Below are 17,365 nucleotides of genomic sequence, written 5' to 3'. Positions count from 1 at the left end.
AAAAAGAAAGAAAGAAAGAAAGAAAGGAAAAGAAAAGAAAATTGTTTTCTATTGTAATATAGTGAAAAAATATTAACAGCATTACACAATATTGTTCTTGTATTGTATGTGGCTACTTTGTATATCTTCTGAATTTATGTTTATTATCTTGCAATTTTATAAAAGTACAGCACATTAGTTTGCATGTAGTGAAGTTTACCAAATACCTTCTTAGTGATACATAACAGAGGTACAGCAAAAGCCTGTACTGAATCTACAGTAGTTTGTTTCACAACAACTTTATTTGATGCTATTAAAAGTCATCAAACCATGTTAGAATGTTTCACTGAAGTCTCAGTTCTACTGCATATCATTGGGGCTATTTTTTTTTTTTTTTTTTTTTTTTTTTTTTTTTTTGGTTTTTCTCCGGTACCGGGAACCGAACACACGACCTTGTGCTTGCCAGGCAGGCGCTTTTGCCGCTGAGCTAAATCCCCAGCCCCTTGGGGCTATTATTTTTAACTGTTTATAACATTCATTTAATGTTTATCATCAGATGATTTATAAATTATTTCAAAGAATAGTTTATGACCACTCTACTCCAAATACTTGAGGAAAAACTGGGAATACACATCCTGTCTGTAAGACATTTACAGACCTCGGGGTGGTCCTGTACCAACTTTGTCAGCTCCACTTTCTCCCATTCTTTTTAAAGAAATTTATTCATTTAAAAAAAATTTACTAGTACACACGTGCAGTGTGTAATGTTTAAATTCATTTTAGTGGGTAGTGAGATATGGTTAACATTTCTTAATCTAACAATCAGAAAGTATATCCCGAGGCAGAAGATTTGTGGCGGTACGAATGCACTCTTATTGCCATGACGCTTTCAATTTTCAGTGGGGAAGGAATGTTCCGACAAATATTTTCACTGCAGTTAGAAGCCACACTTATCCCTGTTTTCACTTTACGTGGTTCAGTGAACCATGGTGAATTCTGATATGTAATTATTGCATGGGAACTTGTAGAAAAACGGAGCACCTAAGTTTTACGTTGCAAACGTATCGTGTTGAAATGCTTGTATTCAAGTAACTCTTGCTCTATGTAGTAATGGGTCTAAAGTCCAAGAGCAGAGATGCTGGCAGTTCAAAGGTGTAAAAGAAAAGACTCAATTTGCTTCAAGTTAAGTGCTTAGAGTATTCTACTTAATATGGAAGAAAATCCTGTGCTGAAGTTGTGAAGATCTGCACTGATAATGAATATTCTAACCATGAAATTGCAAAAGAAATATTGTACTAGTTTTGTTGTCATAACTCAAACAGCAAGTTATGGGAACAGTTTATAACAAGTGCTTAGTTATGATAGAAAAACCATTAAATTGTGGTTTAGTGCTATCCCTGGTTTCATCCATCATGGGAGATGAGAGACTATATCCCCTACAATTACAGCTTGTGTGTAGAGAGAACTACTTATAATTGAACATAGTATACACTGTTACAAATTAGACTACTGATGTGCATTTGGCTTGATATTTCAAGAGCTTGTTTAATTATCTTAGCATTAAAAGGAACTAGTAAAAGAAGGATTTTATGGATGAAATGGAACTTTGCTATTCAGTACTTATGTATATTTGATTTTGACAGGTTTTTAGTGAATGGCTTAGTATAATGTTAGCCAAATCAGAGAATGCTTTTAAAAAGGTTTGCTGTAACACATGCATTATAAATTTGAGCTTAGTATTTTAACATCATTCCTGCGAAAGAGTCCATAACGTACTTTGTCTATTTCCCATTTATTTATCCCCTCATTCAACAAATGTTCCTCTGTAATTACAATATAAAAAGCAATACTGCTGTAAATGCAGCAGTTCCTGCGTAATGTGGGAGAAGCCTGCATCAGTGACAAAAGACCTTAGGACCCATGACAGATTAAAATTTCAGATGTAGATTTGAAAATCAACTGGAAAACAACACTCACAAAAATTTAGATCAGGCTCCCCATGATGCCATGTTAGTTATGAACATTTGCATTTTTGAATATACAAAGCCTATTTAATTCAATTTACAGATGGAGGAGCAAGAATAATGTTTGCCTTTTTTTCACTGACCAAAGCAAGATACTTAACTGAGGTCCCCTAGGAGAGACAAGTGTACTTTTACGAGGTGTCCAGATGGAGAAAGAGGAAGCAGGTGGTATACACAGCCTACAGCCATGGACAGTATGTTGTTTGCAAAATATTTGAAGTACTTGCCCCACAATACAAAAAGTTAAAGTCATTCCCATTTAAGAAGAGTTTCTGCTAACTGTGCTTGCAAAATACTATTTTTTGCAGTAGCCTTTAGGAAGAAAACTTATGCAGTGAATGGTAATAGTAGTGAGATTTAGTGAAGATAATGTTTGACAAACTTTAGGAAAGCAACTTAAAATATAATTGAATAGGCATTTATGCTCAAGGAATTTGGGCACAGGTTATGAGTATATTGTTGATTGATATAGGAAAAAATCTATAAAGTTGTAAAGAACATAGATAAAATAGAGAGGAAAGGGAAGTTAAAGTTAACAGTTCTGAAGGTAATATTAAGGAGCTTTGAATATAAATTAGATATGGAGCAACAGAATTATATAGATATGATTAATTATTGGACGCTAAAATAATGGCAACAATATCTTTAAGTTTAGACATAAAAGAGTCATCAAAATATGCTGAATGCTGTTGCCACCTCCTGTCCAAGGAAAAGGCAAGCTTGTGAAAACATTACATTGTGTGCTCACCCAGCTCATTCACTGGATCTGGGACAAGGTGACTTCCGGCTCTTCACCAGAGTAAAAACAACCATAAAGGTTATCAGCTTTGAATAGATTCAGAACATCAACTCTGCCAGGTCAATGCAACAAAAGACTCTTAGGAAAGAGTTACAGAACTGCTGCAGAGAGTGGCAAGGAAAATAAGACAAATGTGTTTGAAACAAAGGGGAGGATTGTGACTGGGATTAACGGCAATGTAACTTTTACAATCGTTTTTTAAAGAAAATTCAATTCCTGTCGTAATTTTTGATCATGTTTCATATATGTGAACATTTATCTACCTTGCCAGCAGTGGGATATGTGCCTAACACCATCATTCCAAAGGATATGTTTAGATATTCTAAATTCTTCTTTATACTTGAGGGAAAAGGAGCTTTTTACTCAGTATGGGTAACTTTAAACTTATTTAAGAACCTTGACATTCACCCTTAATATATTTATCATATATAAATTGGCCTAGAAATATGATGCTTTTAAAGTAATTCCCCACGAAAGACTTCAGTCTTACTATTCTCAAAAATGAGCTATCCTTACAAGATCAGTGTTATCTTCTGACGAATTTATAGTTTCAGAGTTCTGTTGCAATTGTTACTTCCAGATCGATTCCCTAATCTGTATTTGCAATTTTGATCCATTTCAGGGTATTCTCATAACTTTAAGATTTTTATAATACTAGTTATAATGAATTACATATGTTTAAAACAAGTACTTGAATACATAACACAAACATATATTAAAATTCTTAAGGCTTTGTTATTTCTGAAAGTTAATATATAAATGAGAAAATATCAGTGAATGTGCATCATCCTTCTATTGGCATATACTCTTCGTAGATACTCTCGACTTCTTTCTGCTCAAGTTTTATAAAGAACCAACTGGACAATTTCTTTCCCTTTCACGATATCCATCCAAATGTTTCTTTATTTATAAAACTGGAACACAAAGAAGTCTAGAATATCTAATAAAAAACTGCTCAAGAGGAAAGAACAACTAGGGATGGGGAAAAAGAGAAAAGAAGGGAGGGAAAAAAAGATTACACACACAGACACACACACACACACACACACACACACAAGATAACTAAGTTAATTGTACTACTAATTTCTATTAGTTAATTGAAAGGAATGTTTAGATCTTATATAGGTTTTGGTTTTTGGTTTTTGTTTTTTTTTTTTTTTGGTACCGGGAGTAGAACTCATGACCTCAGGCTTGCCAGGCAAGCACTTATGCCACAGCTATATCCCTGGCTAGAGCTTATATTGCTTGATCACCCTTGAGTGTCTGTATCTCATAATCTGAGCAACTACTTTGAAGATAACAGCATGCAATATAACCACTGTTAATTTCCTATCGTCTTGTTTTGAAATTTTGTATCATTTTTATTGTATTTCCTTCTCTTTAAAATAAAAAAGTAAAAATAAAAAACAACCCATTGGGTAAGAGATTCTGGTGAAGCACTAGCAAGAAGCAATTGCATTTTTAATGAAGATGAAAATCCTTTCATCGAATATCATGCTTACTGTGCTCATAGAAGGAGCCCTTCATTAAGAGCTGTTAATGGTTCATTGCTGAATCTTAGGTGATGTGAGAAATTCAACGTAAAAAAGTTCATTTGGAAATGATACTCCATTCATAAATTTTTATATGGTTAATATGCTTAAAGATAATGTAGTGAAAACTTTTTAGAAGTGAGAAACAATAAGGCTCAAAGAGTTAGGTGAAATACAAGTGGGATCATTTTCTACAAAATGGACTTTACAACTTTTCCACTGACCTTTGAGTAGAGAATGAACTGTAATTCAGAAAAGTGAGTAGTTATAGAAGCCAGAGAGTAATCTGAGCGAGCAATGTGGGATTATTTGGTTTAAGGAGTGAGCACAAAGAAGAAGATTGTGGTACAAATTATTTTATGTACTTCAGCCTTTGGAAGCTATATTTATTTGGGGTAACATGACAATAATGATATTTATCAGAGGAAGTACTTGTTTTCAAACATCAGATATCCACTCTAGTCATGGAGAGTAGCAGATAAATTTATCTGGTGTTATGGTTTGTATCTGGGTGTTCCCCCCAAAGCCTCATGCGGCTATGGGGCAGGCTTTGAGAGTTTGATTATGGGTATGAGCTACACCCGCCCTGGGGTGGATAGTTTGCATATGTAATGGAGAGGAAGAGGGTGTTTTTGGCTATTTCCTGCCTTTGTGTGCGTGTTGCTTTTGCTGTGTTCAGATGCCATGAGCTATAGCTCTCTGCCATGTGCCACTCTGCCTTATAATCTGCCAAGTACAGAATGAAACCTCCACAAACTGTAAGCGAAATAAACCTTTCCTTCCTTAATTTTGGGCATCAGATATTTTGTCCCAGCAATGAGAGAAAAGTAACCAAGACACTGGGGAATATTATTTACCATCAAAATTGATGAATATGGGTAAGATTCAGATTTTGGAAAAGTAGCATTCAGTGTAGCTTGGACGTTTGGAAATAAGATCAATTACTTACCTGTTGGAGCTACCCTGCTAATGCCTCTTCTTTCATTCAACTGCCACTGGACTTTGTTGTAGTGGCTGACCTCTTGTTTCTCATGGGCCTTGAAATCCTGAGCACTGCTATGAAAACTCTCAACTCTCCTGACATCCACCCATCACTGGCTCCAGATTACTGGATCATATACTTTGCATGCATATATCACTGTAACATGTTCTAACTACCAGGATAAAGACAGAAATTTATTTTGGTTTCAAGTGTTCAGTGGTGAGTTAGGCCTCTGTTCATCAGAATGCATACATTTGAATTTTCCACGAAACACTTCAGGATATTTGAATGCTGTTTAGTCAAAAACTGTTAACAATTACCTATTGCATTGGTCTTAATAAGTGTTTTATTTTACTATTTGAATTTCACTTCACTTTAATCAGTAGAGAGGAAGATTTATTGAATAAAGGAGGAAATTTTCATATTTGTATGTTTATCCTAAAATATATAATAAGTGAAATTATTTTCTAAAGCACAGTAGAAATGTTTGAATTTGTTCTTTCATTCCATAAGGTCAAATTCATCACTTATGCTTGTCATATAGGTTCAGAAACATACACTTCATATATAAATTGATATAATTGTAGTTTTGGAATGACAGAAGAGATCAACACTGTAAAGAAAGAAAATAGTCGATGTATATATCAGTAATGCATTACAGAAACCACTTTCTTCACCTTTTACTCATGAATTATGCTTTGTTAAAGAACAGCATAAAGGGCAAAGATGTGAATTTCATTTGAAAATCACACCAAATGGTGAGAAAGTATTAAGATAACAACACCTTCTATATATTCATCAGTTGGCTTCTAAGAAGTACAACTAAAGTTTCTTTTTCTGAAATTCATTACTTAAAATTTAGAATTACTTAACAAATTAAGAGAATTTTTTTTTTGGTACCATGAATCAAACTCAGGACCTTGTACTTGCCAGGTAGGCATTTGTACCTCTGAGCTATATCCTTGACCCTTGGCAAATTAAAAATTTATATATAAATCATATTTTTAGATAGGCTGGAAAAAGTATTGAAAGTGATTATTCCAACTAAAGATTTTAATAAATAGGAGACATAAAAATAATACAGAGTGAGACTTAAACAATTATAGGATTCATATAAGTATATACTGCAGCTAAAAGACTGTAAATTTTATCTTTTAAAATTGCTCCAATTTTAATATTATGCATACTTATAGAGATATTGTTCCTTTTAATATAGTAGGAAAGATTATATGTCATTTAAATTAAATCAATGAAAAAGATTTTTTTTTTTTTTTTTTTTTGTTTTTCTCCGGTACCGGGAACCGAACTCACGACCTTGCGCTTGCCAGGCAGGCGCTTTTGCCGCTGAGCTAAATCCCCAGCCCTGAAAAAGATATTTTAGATTTCATGAAATATTTTAAAGCTTGAATTTCACCTGTGTAAGGTGGTTAAAATAAAATTTCAATTTTACTTCTACACAATGCTTGTACAACAATTAAACTAGCTTGTTATGAATTTTACTTATAGGAAAAGGTGCTGATAGGACAGAATACTGTGCTGTGGAATATCTTGTAACTTTCTCATCCCCAAATGTGAAACAAGCCATTTTTATACACAAAAATAAGAATGAAGTTATTGATGATTAGTAGTGTTTTCAAATCAATTATGATTTCATATCAATGATTTTGCAATTCATTTAGATATACATTATTTTCTGCTGATTTCCAGGAGTGAAATTTATGAAGTGAGAAAATAATGTTTCTAATTTTTTTCTAAGGGATAGAGCCATATTCTTTCTTTTTTATCTTTTTTAATCTTTGTGTGTGTGTGTGCTGGGAACTGAACTCACGATCTTGCACAATGCCAGGCAGGCATTGTGCCTCTGAGCTATATCCCCAAACTCTGTATAGCCATATTCTTGAATCAGTATAATTTTGTAACATTTATTCAAACACAGGTATCTCAAAAATTATAGCAATTATTTTACACAAAGTAGTATGCTTTAATTAGTAATTTGAGGATTAACTTTGCCTCTCAATTGTTTCCTGGAAATATTCTTGAAATTTTACTTTATTGTGTTGTCATACCAAAAGCTACATCCAAAAAAGCATTTTTTATCTGTAGAATGAAGGCATTTTTACCCCTGTTGTTTTGCTATGGTATTGCCATACTGTCTTTACATAGTTGCTAGAATTATGTGTGCTAAAAATAAAGCTTATTGATATCATTCTCCAAATTGAAAATCCATCTTTCCTGCATATGAAGTTTTCACTATAGAGTATTAGAAGAAAAGCATATCAAAGTGCATGCAAGCTATGATGGAACTATGATAGAGTCAGTGGACATTCTCAATCATATTCCATTGCATCTATCTATGCCTAAAAACTGGAGTAATTTTGAGTTAAATATATATATATACATACAAGTAGCCTCTCCTCTTTTCCTTTTTATTTTCTTTTTATTTTACTTATCAAACACTTCAAGTACTTATTAGATTGATTTTGTAGTACTAAGAGTCTTTGGGGAGTATTTTGTGAATGCATAATGAATCACATGCACTGTGTGATTCACATATTCCATTTTCAACAAGTTTGTGCTATATGTAACAACAACCAAAAGAGTTATACATATATGCATATACAGAATTGAAAATCAATAATAAAGGTAGAGAAATACCTGTGAAAAAACATATGAAGACATCTGTGTAGTTCAGAAAGAATTTTCTTTGCCTGTAAACATCATTCTGCCAAACAGGATAATTTTCTTTCAAAACAAATAGTTGAAATTGGCATACCCTATAATATTTATGTACATATAATTTTCTCTTTTTCCATTAGGTCAAAAATGATTACTTGTGTTCACCTACTGTGAAGACTTGGAATCAGACAACATCTGCTTTGATTCTCCAGGTGCTTCAGGATGTAAATATGGTCTGACCTTTCCCCAGTGGGCAGTTAAATCATGGACATGAGAAGCAATTTACTTTGGACTGTCCTTCTAAAGGATGATTTGGCTTCTTTCTTAAATGCTCACTAAGCATTTGTAGCTGACAAGGAAACGAAGGACAACTGTGAACTAGAAAGTTATCTTACAATGAAAATTACGAGTACGTCTTGCATCTGTCCAGTCCTAGTGTGTCTCTGTTTCGTGCAGAGGTGTTATGGAACTGCTCATCACGGCTCCATCAAGGTGACCAGAAACCAAACCAAACACATTGAAGGTGAAACCGAAGTCCACCATCGTCCCAAAAGGGGATGGGTATGGAATCAGTTCTTTGTTTTAGAAGAACATATGGGACCAGATCCACAGTATGTTGGCAAAGTAAGTCTTGTTTTGGTCTGTTTATTCTTCTCCTGAAAAATTTAGAGTGAGATGAGGGCAGAGTTGGTTCAACAGACAAAAATTACAAAGTGAATCATGTTACAGAAGGCTAGGTCTCCTATTGGAGAGCTTAAAGGAGTAAGTGTAAAAGATGGACACCATTGATTGTACTATGCTTTCAACATTGTTCCATACATATTGACCTAAATATTCTTTACTAGTGCATTGCCCTTTTCTCACTTATAAAGCAGAAAGAGTTCATTGAAAATCTGTTAAATAATTTTGTTACATGATAGTAAATTATAATTTGCTGTGTCACTACTGCTTCCTTGATCCTTATTGATAACATCTTATTTACATATGGTTGGGAGCTCTTTACTGATTAGAGGTTGGTAGAGATTCATGATACTCTTCAGGACTGAGGAATTGTTACCAGTCATGTTGTTTTCAGTATTGATGGAGAAATGTTCACACTCAAGGATGAAGTCATCTTACATAAAATCCAAACACCACTGTCTATAAATTATGCTTTATTGGAACATAGTTACACTTATTTATTTAAGTATATCTATGGCTTCTTTAATGCTATAGTGAATACTTGAAGTAGAGGAAAGCCCACAAAGTGGAGATTATGTAGTATTAGCCACTTATAAAACATGTTTACGACTTCTTGAGGAAGATGTTTACTGTGAAACATTGGAAGCGGGTTCTGAGATTTTATCGTTATACACTTTGTGCCTATCACAGAGTTTAGTAATGATCAAATGTGCTAATTATAGAAAAACATGTCCTGAGTTTTGAATGTTTAGAGCTGATAATTATTTAAAGTGATTGAAACAAAAATGTAGGCAATCTACCTTCATTGGGAAGAGAGTTTCGGAGATCTTTAACAGTTTCTCTGGCATAATTACCTGCCTTGACACATAATTTACTGCATGTTTATTAACTCTTACTATTATTTTGTTTTGAAATTACATAAAAAAATGTAATGAACATCTGTGTACAAAAATCCTTTAGCATATGTGCAGTTATGTCTGTAGGAGAGATTTATGAAAGAGTCTGATTAACAAATAAGTATATTTAATTTTGGTAGAAATCTCTAAAACACCCTTTTAAGTGGTGTTAAAGTCTACTTTTTTATCAGTTTTGCACTGAGTAACTTATTTCTCTACAGGAATACCAGGAAATGTGGTTGCACAACTGCCATTTTGCAAATATAATAGATTGGAAAATCATCCTTTTGTACATTTTATTCAGTTTTGTCATTATGAGTGAGAATAAATATTTTTCTATTTTGTAGAGATATGAGTTTTAAATGTAATTAAGTTTTTAATTTTGAATTTTTTTACACTGTAACTTATGAATATTAGTGTTTATGTAACAAGTACATAAGGTCTTGTCAGTAGGTTATCTTTTAATTTGCTTTTTAAATTTAAAAATTATTGTTATACCAGAATAATTCTAAGCATTTCCTCATAAATTCATACTTTTAAAATTTGCATTCTTCTGAATTTTGAAGGATTTGTAAATCAGGGTTACTGGGAGTAGAAAAAAAGGAATTTTTCATCCTTTTACATTTTCAGTCTATCACATCTACATCAGAAAATATTACATATAGAATAAAAGCAAGAATCACGTAAAGTTGAGTTCTTACGTCAGAGACTGGAATTTGTAAGTTAGGATATACTTTTTAGTGACTAAAACAAGAATGTTTGATTGCAGCATATTTGCTTCATTTTACCAACTAAATGTGTACTAGATATGGAGAGAGTAATTACCAAGTCTGCCGAGTCCTTAAAATAATCCTTAGGAACATTTAAACATACGCAATTTACATAATGTGAGAAACTACATTAAAAGTGATGTCTATTAAAGCAAACTTGTTAGCAGTATGTTTCATATCTTTAAATTGGCAACAGCTTATGATTCGCTATGGATGCTGAGCTCCATAAATATATATCATTTGAAAAATGTAGGGGGCTTCTTTAACTTACTCCAGAATGTTCTTGTGTGTATTGTCTGCCTTGTACTTCTTTTCACTTAGATAAGGAATAAAATCATGACCAAGATCCAAGAGAAAGAAACAGTGTTCCTATGTAGCAACAGGTTTTAGGCTAAGGAGTTTAATAATTTTCAAAAATTTACCATAAAATTCTGCATTTATTGATGCTAAAGACAGATTTTATAATTGAAGTTAATAAAAGATTACTTTTTACATAAGCAAATGAATTATGTGATATCTGCCCACAGTGTTAAAATTTATCTTGATAAAAATCACAATATTTTGAAAATTTTACTGACATTTATTAAGAATTTGGTCACTAAAATTCTCTTATTCTCATGTCTTCACTTCTCTCTCCCTTCCTGGTGTGTGTGGCTGAGGAGGTGAGCACAAATTGGAGATAACCATTCCTGACTCCCTTTTTCAAAGCCATAACAGAACAAAGCAGACATATATATATATATATAAAATAAATAGGAAATTCTTTCACTCAGTTCCTCAAGTAACTGAAAATAAAATAGCTGAGAATGCTTGACTGATTTTTCAATGTTCGTAGTATTAGTTATGGAGGTATCAATGGGCAGAATTTACAATAGCTGATTCTTTAATCAAATTACTTTCTAATACATAGAGCATAGGATTTACTTTTAATCATCATATTACTGCTACTTTTCTATATTTGAACAGTAATCATTAAATTTCTTTGCATATTAAGTATTGTATTGTCAAATTAAATAATTTCAGTTTAAAGGAAAAATATCATATAGAAAGTATGGAGCATCCTGTCTTTTCAAAAAAAGTATGATTGTTTTAATATCATCATGGATTTTCAACTAAAATCTAAATACGCAGCAAGGAAAACTCACAGTTTCTCATCTAATATTGTCAAGATAATAATTTTATGAAGTTTTTACAACTCTCCTCAAAAGAGAAAACACTTGTACCTAAACTTGACATTTGACTATTACTCAAAAGGCAGTGCTATAGCATGGTTTTGAAGAGTTTTTAAGTAGACAAACAGAAATTTATCTAGTGTACTTGGATCCAGCCTTACAAAACCTGGACACAAAGTGAAGGACTTTAATTTGCTGTATATTAGATTGAATTTGTAGTGACTTAGCAATGTTTTATTTTAAAGAAATGAGATTTCAATAAAGTTAATTACATTCTAGGAATTAGTGACATTTTAATTGAATAAAATAGCCATTGTTTGAATTAATGAATTCATTTTCTAATATTGCATTGACAATCTCTTTTGAAGACCACCTACACAAAACAATAGTACTGTGAACACAGCGTCTATGTCAACTCACATTGCAAACTTTCTGTAAATATAGAAATACATTTCCCCGTGTGTGTGTGTGTGTGTGTGTGTGTGTGTGTTGCTAATCCACATGGAATTGTGACCCCAAAGGACACTGGGAAATATCTGGAACTTTTTGTACTGATTTAGATAGAATTGGTGTAGTAACAGGAACTTACATATTTAAAAGGGCCAGAAAGCAATTTAGAGTAAAAAATAAATAAATAAATAAATAAATATAATTCAATAGTTATTATACTAATCCTTGTGTCAAGATATTTGTATTTTTTTGTAATTAAGGAAAGTACCTAGCAAGGCAAATTAGCCAACAGTGCAGGAAAATCCTAATGCATTTCTGAGTTTTGACTGAGTGTGCTGGGAACAGCATTATTTAGTAGAGCCTGGTGATGCTACTAAATATTTTACAACACTAGGACACACACACAACGAGGGCCACCCAGTCACATTTGCAACATGCCAGGTGTGAGAAACTATAGGGTGCATATAAATGCACATATATGTGTATGTGTGTATGTATACACGCAATAGTGTTCATCTAACATATAAGTCTTGTCTGGAAAACCAAATCCAAATTGATAATATTAATAAGCGACAGGTGCTGGAGAGATATCGTTTAAGCAAAAACATGTTTGATTAACTTATTTGATCCTTTTAATGACTGTGTTAATTATGCTACTTTCCTAATCAAAAATAAATATCACAGTTCTAAATTATTAAGGTTCATTGACTAGTAAATATTAAGTCATTGTCAGGGTCTCTTTCTTCTCCCAAATTGAATTTATTAATCAGATCTCCACTGTGAAAGCAAAGGCTGTTTTCTACCATATTTCCTGATCCCTGGAATTATCCCTCTACCCTCTGGGTAATCAGGTGGTAAATCACAAGCTGATTCTACTTGGACTTCATTTATGTATTGTCAATAGACTTCTTTATCACTTCTACAAATGAAAGCTTCTGAAGAAATCTGGGATTTCTACTGTGGATCACATAAGAACAATATTTTATCTCAGTGATATTTACTAAAACAAGAAATAAATTTCCATATTCAGAATGTACATGTTAATGGATCACTATATTTTTAATTTAAATGCTACACTTAAATATCTCATCTTTATATTTGCATAATACCTAATAAAATCTCTTACTATAATTGGGTCAAGTTTTCTTATTTTTTATGTGTTTAATTTTATTTTTAATTTTAAAGAGAATAGTGAAAAATAAAAGAACAATAGCAAAATACAAACAAAATGAAGCAAGGACATTAAAAATGATACAGGTTTTCAAACCAAATGATAGGGATTAGCAGTGCTTGTTATATTACATAGTGTAATCTTCAACGAAGTTGCTCAGGTTACCATATGTAAGAATGGAAGACTGATCAAACCATTATAGGGAATAAGAAATAATAATTTAAGAGAAAATTAGAGACAATACATAGTTTCACTAGACAGGATGGTAGGAATTCACTAGTGGTTGTTATATTGCAAATTGTTGTCTTCATATAAATTGTTCAGATTACCAGATGTAAGTATGCAAATTTGGTCAAAATATTAAAAAAAATTAAGCATTAACTCTTCCCCTCAATAAACCAGACATCAGCAGTACAGTACTACAAGCTATCCATATATATATATGTATATGTGCTATCCTTTTATATATATATATAATATATATATATATATATATATATATTATATATATATAGTGCCCAAGGATTTTCTTTTTCTGCTTTCCCTCATTCCAGTTACTCCTTCCTTTGAGCAATTTCTTTCTTTCATATTATCTATTGTACATTTTGGGCTTTACTTAGTCTTTCAAGTTCTTACTCTAGGGAGACAATATGGGGGTTTACACATGTTAACCTGATTTATTTCACTTATGAGTATGGTCTCTAGTTGCATCCATTTATCCATAAAAGCCTCCTGTTTATCTTTCTTTATACATGAGTAATACTCCACTGTATAAAAATATCAAATCTTTTTTATCTATTCCTCAGCTGATGGGCGTTTGGGTTGTTTCCAAGATTTAGCTATGACAAATTGTGCTGTTATAAACATGGGTGCACATATATCGCTGTGGTATGATGTCTTTAATTCTTCTGAAAAAATATCCAGAAGGTGAATAGCTGGGCTAAGTGGAACTTCTAATCCTGGTTTTATGAGGAATCTCCAAACTGATTTCCACACAGGTTTCACCAATCTACCCTCCCACTAACAGTGGAGAAGTGTTCCTTTTTCTCCACAGCCTCTCCAGCATTTGTCATTGGTTGATTTCTTAATGATAGACGCTCTTTCTGCACTGAGATGGAATCTCTGTGTTGTTTTAATTTGCATTTCTTGAATGATCAATGATGTTGAACATATTTTCATATATTTATTCACCATTCATATTTCTTCATCTCAGAAGTGCATATTCATTTCAGAGGATCACGTTTGGATTGGGTCTTTGAATTTTGGGGGCTTGATTTTTTTAAATTCCTAATATGCTCTAGATAGAAATCCTTTGTCTGAGGGTCAGTTGGATAAAATTTTTTCCCAGTTCATGTGTTTTCTTTTTACTCTTCTGGTGATTTCTTTTGATGTGCAAAAGTTTTCAATAAAATGATATCCCAGTTATTGATTCTTTGAAGTATTTCCCGTGCAGCTTGGTTTTTGTTCATGAACTCTCCGCCTACCCCTATGTCTTCAAGATTTTTACCATCTTTCCCTTCCAGTAGATATATTGTGTCTGTTTTAATATTTAGATCTTTGGTCCACTTTGACTTTAGTTTAGTGCATGGTGATAGACATGGGTCTAGTTTTAGTCTTTGGCGTGTGGAAAGCCAGCTTTTCAGCACCATTTATTAAAGCGGCTTTCATCCAGTGAACATGTTTGGTCCTTTGTCAAAGATAAGTTGCTGAGTGTGTTTGGGGCTGTCGCTGCATCTTCTGATCTGTTCCATTGGTCTTCAAGTCTGTTTTTTTGGCATCGGCATGCTGATTTTATTACAGTAGCTTTGTAGTATAATTTCAAGTCAGGGATTGTGATGCCTCCCGCCTTTCCTTTGTTTCCCAGGATTGCTTTAGCTATTCTAGGCCTCTTCTGGTTCCAGATGAATTTTAGGAATGTTTTCTCTAGATCTGTAAGGTATATTAATGGTATTTTAATTGGGATTGCACTGAATCTGTACAACAATTTTGGTAGTATGGCCATTTTCACAATGTTGATTCTTCCTATTCATGTGCAAGGAATATCTTTCCGTTTTCTGAAATTTTTTCAATCTCTTTTCCCTAAGTACTATAATTTTCACTGTAGAAATCTTTTACTTCTTTTGTTAGATTGATTCCTAAGTATTTCATTTTTTTAGATGCTATTATAAAAGATGTGGTTTCACTAATTTCTCTCTCAGTATGTTTGTTGTTTGTGTACAGGAATGCCATTGATTTTTGAGTGTTGACTTTGTATCCAGCTATGCTACTGAACTTAGCTTTAAACCTATAAGCCTTTTGGTGGAGTTTTGGGGGCACAGTCCATACTTGGGTCAAGTTTTGATAATTTTTATCTTACAGATTCTGAAACTGTGTTAAAATAACAAATTTCTCTTGGTGAAAATATTAATATTATTTTATTACCATGATGATTTGCAACATGTGTCTTATCATATGTAGTGATAGATGTTATATTTTGTTTGTGCATTCTGACAATTTCTTTACCCATCCAGTGGTTTCACATATATCTATATCTATCTATCTATCTATCTATCTATATATATATATAATGGTTTTATATATATATATACATAAATCCAATGGTTTCATATATATCAAATATATATTTCAAATATATATGAAATCATTTTGATCTGTAAAGGTGCTTTATATATATATATTCTAATTTTTAATCAGTTCAGCTGGTATTTTGTTTGCATATTTTTCTCTTATTCTCTCTTGTTTCTAATATCATTACCTCTGTGTAGGCTTTCTGTTACTGGTTTGGAGATTTTGTTTTATATTTTTGTCATACGTGGTTGTTCTCTGCCTTTGGCTTCCATCCTTGACTTTACATATCAACACTTACTGTTTCTATCTCCTAGGAAATGAGGATGTGCAATGGTAAACTTTCTTAATATAATTTTATTTGCTGGAAATTATTTTTGATGCCCTCACACATTCCTTCTTCTCATTCTCATTGTTATTGGGGTTTTTGTATGAGGTACATTTCTATACTGTATTGCTAGCAAACATACTGTGCCTCTCTCTGTTTCTATATCAAATTTTTTTCCATTCAATCCGTTTCATACTGAAATGATTAAAGACTTATTTTTAAAAGTTATACTTAATAAAGATGACATTTTGTCATCCTAAAATCTACAAAGTTCTTTCAAAGTTTAAAGACAAGTTTTTCTTCTTCATGTTTGCCTAATATCTTTTGTTTTATTGTAAGTGGTTTCTAGATTTGTCATTATTATTGATATCATGCAGTTTTAGCTCTTCCTTATATTTCTTCTATGTACTACTGTCTTATTTTTCCATTGTTTCTTTAACTTTGTTTCTTCTGTGAATTCCTTACTAACTACGCAGTCTTCTTCTTGTGCCCTTGTTGTTCTTCCTGTTTATGGAGGTCTGTGTCCAAGTTTCTTCTTTTTTATATTGGATTCTGAGCCTAAAATCAATTTGATCTGTCAAGATGCTATTTCCAAGTACATTTATAATTTTTGAAGTACTGAGAATTAGAACCTCAGTATCCAGATTTGCAGGTACTCATTTTAACACATAGTAGTATAGAGGCAGTACTTTTAGAGTAACTATTAGGATTTTCACTTGTAATTAAATCAGTATAATATGAGTTATTTTCTTGAATTTACTTCTAAGTCAGTTTTGTTTATTCTGTCTTATTGTTCATATAGATTACCTTAGATTTATTTCCAGCTTGCTGATTAATTCTTCAACTAGAGTGAATTATTATTGAACATGAATATTGAATATATTTTAAAATCTTACTTTTTAGTATCTCTTCTGCTTTTTGCATAAGAATCTGTCCTTTCCTTTCTACTTCTATTTATTTTCTCATTAAATACTATAACATTTCTTAGTCTCCTTCAGTTTGTTTTTGATTTGGCTTTCATAACTGCATGCTATTTTGTGCATGTGTATTCACTCTCTGCTGTGGGGCTTTGATCCTGACACGACTTTTTGAACAATATTTACATGTACTGGAGTCAGAAGTGAGAGGAAGGATATTGACTAGAACTTTATACATAGCCCCATATCATCTTATCAGCTAGAAATAAACAATTTTATGTGTCTGATAAAATATGACTTTTTAATGTATGATTACTGATTTTATGCATTTAATATAAACAGTGCTGAAACATATACGCTGGTAGCTCATTTCATGAACTTAATTCATTCCACAATTCTGGAAAAGATGTTCGCATTTGGGTT

The 17,365-nt window shown here is 32.4% G+C and overlaps 1 protein-coding gene across 4 annotated transcripts in view; it reads left to right on the top strand.

Annotated features, from left to right (window-relative positions):
- The window catches only part of Cdh18 (cadherin 18, type 2), a 403,648-nt gene that overhangs the window by 133,550 nt on the left and 252,733 nt on the right, over positions 1 to 17,365 (top strand). For all 4 annotated transcript variants that reach the window (XM_005386140.2, XM_005386139.2, XM_013515026.1 and 1 more), the window contains exon 2: positions 8,133 to 8,616. In XM_005386140.2, the coding sequence (XP_005386197.1) occupies positions 8,389 to 8,616 (228 nt within the window). In that variant the 5' untranslated portion in view covers positions 8,133 to 8,388. The remainder of the gene's footprint in view (positions 1 to 8,132; positions 8,617 to 17,365) is intronic.

Source organism: Chinchilla lanigera, unplaced genomic scaffold (assembly GCF_000276665.1).
Source record: "Chinchilla lanigera isolate Chin_1 unplaced genomic scaffold, ChiLan1.0 scaffold00025, whole genome shotgun sequence".
Classification (NCBI taxonomy): domain Eukaryota; kingdom Metazoa; phylum Chordata; class Mammalia; order Rodentia; family Chinchillidae; genus Chinchilla; species Chinchilla lanigera.
This window is presented reverse-complemented; position numbering and strand designations above follow the sequence as displayed.